Source organism: Haematobia irritans, chromosome 3 (assembly GCF_050003625.1).
Source record: "Haematobia irritans isolate KBUSLIRL chromosome 3, ASM5000362v1, whole genome shotgun sequence".
In the NCBI taxonomy this organism is placed as follows: domain Eukaryota; kingdom Metazoa; phylum Arthropoda; class Insecta; order Diptera; family Muscidae; genus Haematobia; species Haematobia irritans.
This window is the reverse complement of record NC_134399.1, coordinates 211,675,908-211,689,044: the sequence shown is the minus strand read 5'-3', so window position 1 is coordinate 211,689,044 and position 13,137 is coordinate 211,675,908. Positions and strand designations below refer to the sequence as shown.

Genomic DNA, 13,137 nt, shown 5'->3' with positions numbered 1-13,137 from the left:
TTTTCTCATGAATCTTTTTTTATTTTTTTTTTTTGTTTTTTCGTCGATGGAACTGATGTCGAAAAATGAATTTTCGACAAATCAAGTCGACTTTAGGTAATGTTCAATGTTCGACTAATTTCAACTTTTGAGCTTATTTTGGAAATTATCTTTGTAGTCGATTTTTCGATTTACCAAAATTGACTATCAAAGTAGGCGAATGACCTCCAGATGTGATCTCCTTTTCTAAAATTTTAAAAAGTCGGAATGTTTAACTTACCAGCAAAATAAATTGGAAGTTCTTCTAAAGGCAAAACTCTAAAAGCACTTACAAAAATGTCCACTCAAAGATGTTCTTTATTTTAACTGCACAAGGAGTTCATTTGAGTTAATTTTTTTATAACTCGCTTTTTTTCATATTTTCCATGGAAAATTTAAAATTTTTTTGTTTCAAATGGGATAAAAACAGATTAAGCATTAATAAAATGGTACAAATTATTTAAATTTTTGTCGATAAAAATGCTAAATCCTTTCTAGACAAATTGCGAATTTTTGAAAATATTTGATGTCAAACATTCCAGACGCGTTATAATGCATTAAAAATTATAAAAAATTAAAAATTTTTAATTTTTTTGTCAAAATATTGCAAAATTTCTTAATTCGCATACAAAACACTGAGTTAGCATCACACCTTAAGAAGTGATGGAAATTCAGTGCAACGGCTGTTGAAATGGTGGACATCCGTCCTATGACAAACCCATGTTAAATTCATCGCTTCTGCGTCAATTGGCACCACTTCCGGATCTAAAAAGAACATTTTCACTACTTTTTTGGCGACGGTTTTTTTTCTGGGTTGTTATTCCGATTACAATTCTTATACAACTTTCTTACGCTATGCTCGAAATATGCGCTTTTTCAAGATTTGGAAATCGATTTCTCAAACAAAAGCAAGATATCAAATGTCAGAAAAAGAGATTGGCATTTAAAAGAAATTTTAAATAAATAAAGATTACTACCGAGACGGTGATCAATTGTTGAACATCGCCTTTATACTGGTATTCTGATTAATAATTCGCTTTTGAAAATTCTTCCAATAAGTTGAAAACTCCTTCCGTTTTATGTAAAAGTATCACTACACAAAAAAAATCTGATTCAATCACGTAATTTATTGATCCAATTAATTTTTAATTGAAATGTCTTCAATCACAGAAATGATAGTATCAATTAAAAAAAATTAATTGAAGTACTATTAAAAAATTAATTGATCCAATTAAAAAATTAATAGGTACTATTAATTTTTCTGATTGATTTTTGTTTCAATTAAAAAATTTGTTGAATCAATTAAATTTTTAATTGAATATTTTTTAAACTCAATTAAAATTTTAATTGGAAAAATTTTTGTGATTTTTTTTTTTGTGTACGAAAAAGTATACAAAGGAATGGTGTTTATGAATTGCGAGGGCAATGTGATCTATTAGTGCTGACAATTTTAGATCCCTAAAACTACCAACTAAAAGAGATTTTTCAAACAATCCCAGATATTAATTTTTGGTCTCTTAAATGTTTAAATCGGTTTTTATAAAAACAATTAATTCAATATTTTCCTTCAACAGCGGCTTGGAAATATGATATTACATGATGCAGTTTAGCAGCAATCATAAAAATGTTTTAAAGGATGGTCAAGGATGGTTTCAAGAGAACATCACTTACATATCGTACCCTCCATTATATTGTTGAATGTCAATTTGGTTATGTTTTGTTCTTGCTATATATATATATTTTTTAACGAAAAACCCCCCTTTGATTCAGTTTTTATAATATTTTATTTGTAATTAATTAAAAAGGACTAAAAATATATGATATATATTCTCTGCACACACTCATATTGATTGATTGGATTCATATCTTTACATTACGCAAATGTAGAAATTCATTTATCTTCGGCAACTGGAATAGATGTGAGAAAAAAAAACATTTTTTTGTAGAATTATGACATGTTAGTAATAATGATTTTTTATTTGCATAGCCTAATTGATAATTAAATTAGTCGCACAGTGATATATAAGGATTGTTCTTGTTCTCATATATGAAACGTAAAAGTGGAATGTCTTTTTTTATAAATCTATTGAAAACTTTGTAACGGAATGATGAAAGACAATTTCACACGTGACGACACTGAAAATAGCCCTGAGTCAGGCAGTCATATTAGTTTTATAAATTGTCGTTTTTTTTTCTCTCTTTATGTTTGAGGCTTCTATCATATAGCATCACCTCCTCTACAAATTCTCTAAATATAGAAGAAATTTTGTATAATAATATAATGATGATATTTTAGACAACAATGGGATGGTACGTTTGAATATGGGCAACATCCATGTAACACCGGTGACAGAATAATATATATGTATATTAGCAACTATCATGGAAACTACAAAAACATCACTGTGCAGCGAAGGCCAAAAACGAAGTCAACTTTTCTTTTAAACTACAACAGCAATCACAAAATATTTTTAAGGAAACAAATATATAAACAGCACGTCTTCTAAATGTAATCTTAAGTTAAATATATCATTCGATAATTTGGTGATGATAAGGGAATTGACCAGACATCATCGATTATGGATAGGAAACATAAAAACAAACAAAATTATAAAACTAATTGGAAACCCAAGACGACAACATTTTATCGAATTTATAAAAAGAAAACACTTTAATGGTTTAATATATTAAAGGAAACATAGAAATGAAAAAGAAGGAAAAAATATAAAATAAATTCATACCAGAAATTAAGTGAATCAAGTTTTTAAATGTTACTTAAAATATACGGACTATACATGGTAAATAAAACAAAAGAAAAATTAAAAGTATATACACATAAATGATATATAATTATTAATATATATGTTTTAAATACATCATAAAAGTCCCCATTCTCGATGCAATTGCAATAAATGAAAAGAAGAACAAAGAATCTGATTTATCACCAGATAATATAACATCAAATACATAAGAAATCTAAGATAAAATATTGCATAAATATGAATAAAACTTGTATTAACTGAAAATATCAATAAAATGAGATTAAATAAAAATAGGTATTTTTATTATTATTACTATCCCTGATGAACGGCATTTTCACTAGCAATGCTGAGCGAGCATAAACAACCGCCGAAAAATGTTTGGTGTTCGAGCAAAACTGGTTAGCATGTACAACGGTGATCTTCGCGCGATGATATTCCAACAGCTTCTCATACTATCACCCATCTTCGGATGTCCACTGCAATTCCATTTCCATCATTGACGAAAAAAATCACAAACGAGAGAATTTGTAGTCAGCTGGGTTGCAGAAATTACGAACAAATTCGCTAGAGTGGAAACCGAAATAAGTGGAATCAAATCTACTTTAGTACAAGTTTTCCGATTGGTCCAATTTAATGTATTTTCTTTAGATTTTGCAAAATATTCCTCTCTAATCAAGAGGCATTTTTTTTTTAATTTAAGCTATAAAATTTTGGCAAAATTTCTATAGAAATAAAATTTTGACAAAATTTTCTATAGAAATAAAGTTTTGACAAAATTTTCTATAGAAACAAAATTTTGACAAAATTATCTATAGAAATGAAATTTTGACAAAATTTTCAATAGAAATAAAATTTTGACAAAATTTTCTATAGAAATAAAATTTTGACAAAATTTTCTATAGAAATAAAATGTTGAAAAAAAATTCAATAAAAATAAAATGTTGACAAAATTTTCTATAGAAACAAAATTTTGACAAAATTATCTATAGAAATGAAATTTTGACAAAATTTTCAATAGAAATAAAATTTTGACAAAATTTTCTATAGAAACAAAATTTTGACAAAATTTTCTATAGAAATAAAATTTTGACAACATTTTCTATAGAAATAAAATTTTGACAAAATTTTCTATAGAAATAAAATTTTGACAAAATTTTCTATAGAAATAAAATTTTGACAAAATTTTATATAGAAATAAAATTTTGACAAAATATTCTATAGAAATAAAATTTTGACAAAATTTTCTATAGAAATAAAATTTTGACAAAAATTTTCTATAGAAATAAAATTTTGACAAAAATTTTCTATAGAAATAAAATTTTGACAAAATTTTCTATAGAAATAAAATTTTTACAAATATGTATATAGAAATAAAATGTTGACAAAATTTTCTATAGGCTTTTGGTGAAATTTTTCTCCAATATAAGTACTACATATGGTATCCAAGTAATAAAGTACATATTTAGATTTCATATAAAATACTTCATAACCAAGGACCTGGAGAGGTCCCAGGACCTTCAAAATTGTGAGCCTTTCTCATATAAGCAATGTGGTACCCTTATTAAAGATAATTTTGATTACATTGGGAATTCGTTGAAGAGAATTTTATGCAGAAAGTCATTAAAGAGAAGAAAACACAATAAAATGAAAAAGTATTTAAAAATCCAACTTTCCAATTTGACAAAATTTCCTATAGAAATAAAATTTTGACAAAAATTTTCCATAGAAATAAAATTTTGACAAAGCTTTCTTTAGAAGTAGAATTTTGACAAAATTTTCTATTGAAATAAAATTTTGACAAAATTTTCTATAGAAATAAAATTTTGACAAAATTTTCTATTGAAATAAAATTTTGACAAAATTACTATTGAAATAAAATTTTGACAAAATTTTCTATAGAAATAAAATTTTGACAAAATATTCTATAGAAATAAAATTTTGAAAAAATTTCTATAGAAATAAAATGTTGACAAAATTTTCTATAGAAATAAAGTTTTGACAAAATTTTCTATAGAAACAAAATTTTGACAAAATTATCTATAGAAATGAAATTTTGACAAAATTTTCAATAAAAATCAAATTTTGACGAAATTTTCAATAGAAATCAAATTTTGACAAAATTTTCTATAGAAATAAAATTTTGACAAAAATTTCAATAAAAATAAAATGTTGCCAAAATTTTCTATAGAAATAAAATTTTGACAAAAATTTCTATAAAAATAAAATGTTGACAAAATTTTCAATAGTTTTTTGGTGAGAAATTTCTCAAATACAAGTACTACATATGGTATCCAAGCGACGGCGAGGGCGACTTCAGGAATAAGGGTGAATATGTAATAAAGTGTATATTTAGATTTCATATAAAATACTTCATAACCAAGGACCTGGAGAGGTCCCAGGACCTTCAAAATTGTGACCCTTTCTCATATAAGCAATATCTTATTAAAGATAATTTTGATTACATTGGGAATTCATTGAATAGATTTTTATGCAGAAAGTCATTAAAGAGAAGAAAACACAATAAAATGAAAAAGTATTTAAAAATCCAACTTTCCACTCTCGGCAATTCGCGAAAACGAAAATTATTTTTTTCCAAAAACATAAAACACCACTTAAAAAAACCATTTTTAACGCGCTTTTCTTTCAAAAGCCAACCATATTTTACCACTCACTTCCATTCGCAAAAGAAAAATGAGAACCTTTAAAAAACGGCGATTTAAAAAAAAATCTATTATTTAGATATTTACATGGCCAATATCTCGAAAACTTAGGCCAAAAAAGCTAATTTTTGTCATAATATATTTCGATTATACACCAGCATACTTTTATAATACTCAATTTTTTTTTAATTTACATATAAAAAATTATTGCCATAGCTTCCAAAAAAGGTCAGGAGTCGATATATCGAAAACTATATATTTGACCATTTAACCTAACCTAACCTACTGTGTGGTGATTAATAGAATTCTCAATATTTTGGTACATTTTACAAAATATTCCTCTCCAATCAAGAGGCATTTCACATTTTTTTTTTTAATTTTAGAAATAAAATTTTGACAAAATTTTTTATGGAAATAAAATTTTAATAAAATTTTCTATAGAAATAGAATAGAAATAAAATTTTGACAAAATTTCCAATAGAAATAAAATTTTGACAAAACTTTCTTTAGAAGTAGAATTTCACAAAATTTTCTATAGAAATAAAATGTTGACAAAATTTTCTATAGAAATGAAATTTTAACAAAATTTTCTATTTTTTTGTCAAAATTTTCTATAGAAATAAAATTTCGACAAAATTTTCTATAGAAATAAAATTTTGACAAAACTATCTTTAAGAATTTTTTTATTTGATAGTATTTTGGTAGAATTTTCTCAAAATTTTGGTAGATTATTCTTGGCTCGTGTGGAAAATGTGACTCTCATACTCTTAACTACTTGTGGTAAACTAGATATAGAATTATCTACCAACACTTTAAAAGAATGCCACCAGAAATCTAAAAGTGTACTTTGAATTGAAATGGGAATATGATATCGAGTATTTTATTATGCTGACCCCAAGAGTATGTGTGGAGGATAAATTAAAAAAAATCTCAACCATATTAGCCTGTAAAAAGAATTTTGGAAGAGATTCCTGTTTTAAGAGATTTCTTTATCTTATATGAAACGTTTTCCCTAAACCTCAGTGGTAGCGATAACCTTCTTAACTTGTTATTTGTTTCCAGCCAGTCACCCAAACGACCCAAGAGGCCAAATTAAGTCGTAACCCAAATTGACTGGGGAAGTTACTGTCGCAAAACAATTCTCCGAAATGATCTGGAATGGTTGCGCTTCGCTGATAGCCGATACCTATGTATAGATTACGTACAAACGTCTATAAAAGAACAAGTGATGGACACCTGCAGCGTTGGTTGGCATACTTCGATTCTTTATCTAAGAGCTTAAATATTATATATTGAAGTCTATAAATGTAAATTTAAATATACCCAGTGGGACATAAAACAACTATTTCAATTACATACATATTGTTATATTTATTTGGACAACAATACTCACAAATATATACAAACTTATATCATTCACTTTACTGGGTCCTTGGGCTATTTCGATTTCTAAACTCTTGGTTTGATGTTTGACTTTCTTTCTGTAAAAAACGGGTTAAAGCTAATTTATATGTGTTAACGTTTCCAGACAAATCGTAAATTTGTGCAAAACCGAAGTATGCTGCCACAGCTAAAATCGAGAAAAATAACATTACAATAATCAAAGCTCCCAAGAGACCAAATAATAACATGGATAAAATTGTCAGCAACGTTCCTGTGAAAAGTGTATAGTATTACGAATTTAGAAATACAAACATTATAAACTCAGTTTTTCCATACCTTCCATAACTAAAATTCCAGTCAATGTCATAGCGATACTTGAGAAAGCAACTCCAATAACTAGCAGGATTGGTAACAATGAAATCATGCCGAACGCAAGAAGACATAAGGACATTTGCGGATGTTGGACAGACCATTGAACTGCGCGATCAAGAATTTGGTATCCTCCCAAATCCACCATTAAAATATTTATAGCAGCTTTTATTTGCAGCCCTAAAGAAAAAAGTATTACACATTAAAAACACTAATACCTTCGGTTTTATCTGAAATCACAGGAACAAGAGGTGCTTACATATTTGCTTTAATGCTTCCATAATTATTTGCAAAATTTCAACTATATTTTCCGGGTGGTCATTGTTATTATTGCCTTGTTCCTCTTGTGGTCCATTTGGAAAAGTCTCCTCCTCAGTCTCACTCCAGTTAACATTTGCATCGTCTAGTACCACCTTGAATATAAGTGTTTAGAAAGGATACAATCATATAATAAATATCACTATACCATGTATTTTTCTTAATTCCTCCAAAATAATATATTCGCCGACAGTAATAAGGACAACAAAAATCAAAACTCTGATAACGCAGTCATGAAATATTTAAACAGCGGTTTATTCATGGCTCAATTCTAAAGGCACGGATTAATGAGGTGTTCGCACATTACTTTTATTCTTACAAAATGTGTGCATCTTATATACCGTTCAGATTATAAGTTTATCCGGACGGAATGTCTGTGTTTGAAAAGAATCTTACAGTGTGGCCAATCGATACGAATTTTCGGCAATGACTAAATATTCGATAAATGTGTTATCGATCCCATTAACAACTTGTAGTGTGACCAACATGTTCGACACGACCGCTGTCGTCCGGATAAACTTATAGTCATATATAAATATTGGCCACACTATAAGTTATGTCGGCCTAATCGATACTGCTGCTTGTTAATGTGATCGATAACACATTTTTCGGTTATTTAGTAATCGCCGACAATTCATGTCGATTGGCTACACTGTAAGATTCTTTACAAACACAAATTCCGTTCGGAATAACTTATAGTCTGGCCAGCATACGGCAAATTTCAAAAAGCGAGGTTTCAAGCATAGTGTGAACGTAGTGTTAAAACAGAAACGTGATTTTGTTAATTTTAAAACTCCACCAAAAATATTCAAAATAATTACTTAAAATTTATTTATTTATTAAATGGCATCTCTATGCGTGAGAAACGAACTTCATTGCCAGATAATGCTATATAACGCCGTCCGTTAGACTTTTGTAAAGACTGTGTATTGTAGCCGGCTCGTTTCATATATACCGTGAATTAATCAAGAGGTATGCTCAATTTAATTATTTAGTGAATTAAAATTAAACAATTAAACATTTATGTTTGAATTGAAAAATATTTCATTTTTCATATTGGCTTATATAAATAGCTAGCGCATTTTTTCAGTTAAAAAGTAAAGGGAGTGGCTAAATAACGGTGACCGAAAGTTTTCTGTTTTGATAGATAAGGACTTATCTTTAAAACGAATGTTTATTAAATAATCACCTTATACATTATCTCTGTTTCATTTCAGTTTTAAATTAACAACGCACAAGTAACATCAAGTTTCCCGCACAATGGCCAGTCAAGAGGTAATTTTTTTTTTTTAATATTCACATAGATACATTTTTTTTATAATTGCAATCTATATCTATATTGTTGTACATACACGTGCAATATTTCAGGAATTCGATAAAGCCGCTGAAGATGTGAAGAATTTGAATTCTACTCCATCGGATAACGACCTTTTGGAATTATATGGTCTTTATAAACAAGCAACAGTCGGCGACTGCAATACAGGTGAGAATGACCTCATTGACCCCACACCCCACCCCACCCGAACATAGATTTTCAACCCCAGACTGTAGTTAATATTTACCTACAATTGATTACATGTATACTATATTACTCATTAAATCGATGATAACGAGACTTTCGATTCCATGATGTAACATATTAATGATTGCGGGAAAGATTATACCAGTCCGATAAAATCAAAATTTCAAAACCAATGATTGTGAAATTAGTACTGGTTTTCTTTTTTAGGCAAAAAATCTAAAGTCTGAATTTGCGTCTATATCTTTAATTGCAGCTAAGCCTGGATTTTTGGACTTTAAAGGAAAAGCGAAATGGGAAGCATGGAATTCCCGCAAGGGCATGAGCAATGATGATGCTCGTAATGCCTACGTTCAAAAAGTGAAAGGTCTCATTGAATCTGTTGGACTTAAGGCTTAAAGGGAAGCTAACAATCGAATATGCAATATATACAAAACTTTTTTATTTAAATATTAATTTAAAGTGAATACTGACATTTATTGTGAAAGAAAAAATGTAATGCACAATTTTTTACATTAGGCTTCTATTTGTAGTGTAATAAAAAAGTCACATTCTTTTGAATGTCATGCACATTGACTAAAGCGTGTTTATTTTAAATATATGCTAGCTTAACATTACCAACAATCCGAACCACTTGCGATTAGAACAAATAAAAGAAAAATTTGATTTCCCAAGCGGCTAGGTTTTTGCTATAGCTGTGTGTAGTACAAAATGTTCATTTGCACACAAGATTATTTTATATTTACAGTAGATATATAACCAGATGTATAAATATTTAAATGGGGAATGTTGAAATTATTGATTAGATGAGTCGTCTTTTTGATTCGGAGAATCCCCATTGGGTGTGGTCCCAGTTCGACTTAACGATCTTTGTCGTTCATAAAATTCCTTTTGCAGTTCTCGCAAATTAATCTCTAATGTTTCAACAACATCGAAATTTAAATCTTTCCTGGCCTGTTTAATATAACTTTTGATAATGTTGATTTGTTCCACTAGAGGATCATCGCTTTGTACTAATTCGTCATTACGAATTTGATGTGCAGTCCAATTGTCAATTGAATGTACGTCCATCTATATAAAGAATAAGACAAAAATACATATTTTATTCTGTTGCAAGTTTCAATAAACATTTACCCCTTGGGAATAATCGTTGCTTCGTATACTGTGATCTCCACTCGCAGAAGCTGTTTCTAGACCATATCTTTCATACGCTTCCATTGCTTGTCTTCTTTCCGTAGCAATGCGCATTTCAGTTTCCATTCTTTTACGTTCTTGTATCTGGCGAATTTCCTCTTCTTTTGGCAATGCAGGCAATGAAAGCATATTCTCCTTAATCAATTGTATACATGACAACCGTATGGACTTTTTAAGACTTTCCTCTCGAGTACCTGGCTCACAGGGTATGGCCAATATACGTTTACTTAATATGTCTATGGCTTCGGCTACTTGACCAATCTTTCCACGTAAAACACTGGCATCGTTGAGTGTGAATATGGACTCGCCTTCATACAGGCTATTAATAATTTTTAAATACATATCAATATCGGGTTTGACATTCTTCCGTAATTGTTGAACATCACTGTAGATTTGAACAATTAATGGGCGAGATGTTCGACTTTCGTGCATTTCTTGACGTGTCTCCAGTAGCCACAAACAGTGATCACAAGTTCGTATGGCGTTTTGTTGGTGAGTTGTTGAAGAAGTCGACTTTTCATTATCAGATTTCAGAGAGTCATTATGTGCCATTGTAAGACTGGACAATTCTACTAAAATGGTAATATTTTTAATAAATCATGGGTATTTTCACACAAAATGCTTTAGAATGCAACTTTTAAAAACTGACTTCCAAAGGAAAATTATTCTTGTTTTCATAGAAGCTAAGAAGTTTTTGATAACGAGTTTATCTATTTAACATTTTTTAGCCAGATGAGGTTTTTCTTACGATTCTTCCTAGAAGCCTTTTCAGTGGATTAATCCTTTAAATATATTTAAGTTTAGAGCTTCATTTCGAATGTAATTTCTATTTCTCCAAGAACATGGAACATTTTTGTAACTATCAAAATGTTTTTCAAGACTTATTAGTTGTACTTACATGCTACTTCAATTGCTAAAAATTTCGAACAATCATGGCACATAATACTACCACATAAACGGCAATGATGTTTTCGTCGAGTAATGTTAAAACTTTTGGCACAGTTAGGACATAATTTCACCGAACTACCATCCAGCCAGGGAACAATCTACATAATGACATTTACGTACATATTTATTTAGTTTTGCAACATTGTTCTATTCTATACATACATTTTGTTCATGTTGTTTTCTTAGGACAGCATCAGTGGGCATATCTTTTAGTAACTTATGAAGTCTTATTATCAGCTTATTGGTTTCACTTGCATAACGTTCCAGTCTAGGATTTCTCATAGACTGGAAATAATCCATGTGAGCATGCTCCTGGCCCACTTCCTGATAGTCCATAAAGTTGAAGCAATTCATCCGTGATCGTGCATTACTTGTCTCTTTCGTAGCAGAATTGGACGAGGCTCCACTGCTACGGGAGGTTATTGAAGCATTTCTTTCCAGATTACGTGATAAATCGAAAGTCTCTTCAAAATTGGATCTGAGTTTCTTCTTAGCTTTGCTAAAAATTTCACGGAAAGTTTTTTTCAAATCATCCTCTTCCGGATGTTGTCTTTCAAAGTGAGAAATTAGGAACTCCAAGGATTTAAGATCCTCGCGACAAATAGGACATATGAAACCCTCCAGAATTTCGCCATCATCATCGAAATCACCAAAAGGATTTGACATAGTATTTATATTTGCAATCACCAATTAAAAAATTTACACCCACAATAGCAAAATGAAACCAAATCAGCTGTTTACACTATGTAGGGTTCACTATGTGCTAAGGGGTTATGATGGTCATTGCACATTATAGGCTGCTCACATTGAACGAATATTTGTGCGATAAGCCTAGTACTAACAGCCTGTTTCTGTATGTCGAACGAGCTCAATCGATCGACTGAAATCGACACAAACAGATGAATTTATAACCAGAAATCAGCTGTTTCTATGCATTCCAGTCGATCGATAGATCTCGATCGACATACAGAAACAGGCTGTAAGATCTCGTTTTCGCACGAAAAACTGTTATACTCCATATAAAAAAGTTAGCGCGGAATAAATGCGATATCCTTGTTTTGAGTATTTTCAGACATATATTTATACAACCCTGGATTTTTCGCACGAAAAATGGGCAGGCATATTATTTCGCATAAAAAAGTTAACATCCCTGGGTTTGAGACCCTATTTACAGAGATAGATGAAGATATTCGTTTTTCGCAGAAACGAACTTAGTACTAAGCATTAGCGCGGAATAAATGCGAAATCTTTGTTTTGAGGATTTTCAAATACATATTTATACAATCCTGGATTTTTCGCACGAAAAAATAGGCAGGTATATGTTTTTCGCATAAATAAATTAACATCCCTGGGAGCCACCGTGGTGCAATGGTTAGCATGCCCGCCTTGCATACACAAGGTTGTGGGTTCGATTCCTGCTTCGACCGAACACCAAAAAGTTTTTCAGCGATGACATTTCTGAGGGTTTCAAAGCTTCTCTAAGTGGTTTAACTGCAATGTGGAACGCCGTTCGGACTCGGCTATAAATAGGAGGTCCCTTGTCATTGAGCTTAACATAGAATCGGGTATGAGCTTAACATAGAATCGGGTATCACAATGAACTGAATAGTCTAAGTGAGCCTGAAACATCGGGCTTCCGCCTAACCTAACCTAACCTAAGTTAACATCCCTGGGTTTGAGACCCTATTTGCGGAGATAGATGAATATATTCGTTTTTCGCAGAAACGAACTTAGTACTAAGCAATAGCGTCGGTACCCAATAAAGGTTGAATTATGCGCTTTGCAGACAATCAGTTATTCCGGACGGAAAGTCTGTATTTGAAAGGAATCTTACAATGTGGTTAATCGATACGAATTGTCGGCGATTGATACGAGCACTGTCGTCCGGATAAACTTGTATCTGGATGGTACATTATATTCTGGACGGCGCATAAACTAATGCGCTTTACAGACTATCACTTATTCC

General features: G+C 30.3%; 3 protein-coding genes across 4 annotated transcripts; 1 reads left to right on the top strand and 2 right to left on the bottom strand.

The window, feature by feature from the left end:
* Nucleotides 1–6,785: 6,785 nt before the first annotated feature.
* On the bottom strand, nt 6,786–7,809 carry Ldaf1 (Lipid droplet assembly factor 1). The gene is made up of 4 exons (XM_075302642.1): nt 7,659–7,809; nt 7,452–7,605; nt 7,160–7,372; nt 6,786–7,094 (listed from the first exon to the last, which is right to left on the bottom strand). The coding sequence occupies exons 1-4, from the start codon at nt 7,659–7,661 to the stop codon at nt 6,862–6,864; spliced, it is 603 nt and encodes a 200-aa protein (XP_075158757.1). The 5' UTR covers nt 7,662–7,809; the 3' UTR covers nt 6,786–6,861.
* Nucleotides 7,810–8,395: 586 nt separating this feature from the next.
* Acbp1 (Acyl-CoA binding protein 1) lies at nt 8,396–9,610 on the top strand. 2 transcript variants are annotated; one of them, XM_075302640.1, is made up of 4 exons: nt 8,396–8,482; nt 8,728–8,785; nt 8,879–8,993; nt 9,286–9,610. In XM_075302640.1, the coding sequence occupies exons 2-4, from the start codon at nt 8,771–8,773 to the stop codon at nt 9,426–9,428; spliced, it is 273 nt and encodes a 90-aa protein (XP_075158755.1). In that variant the 5' UTR covers nt 8,396–8,482; nt 8,728–8,770; the 3' UTR covers nt 9,429–9,610. The 2 variants fall into 2 exon arrangements, with proteins under 2 accessions (XP_075158755.1, XP_075158756.1); XM_075302641.1 differs by lacking the exon at nt 8,396–8,482 and adding an exon at nt 8,609–8,630.
* Nucleotides 9,581–11,906, bottom strand: LOC142231962 (rabenosyn-5-like). The gene is made up of 4 exons (XM_075302639.1): nt 11,334–11,906; nt 11,122–11,269; nt 10,164–10,795; nt 9,581–10,100 (listed from the first exon to the last, which is right to left on the bottom strand). Exons 1-4 carry the CDS (start codon nt 11,835–11,837, stop codon nt 9,825–9,827), a joined length of 1,560 nt encoding a protein of 519 aa, XP_075158754.1. The 5' UTR covers nt 11,838–11,906; the 3' UTR covers nt 9,581–9,824.
* Between the last annotated feature and the right edge of the window lie 1,231 nt (nt 11,907–13,137).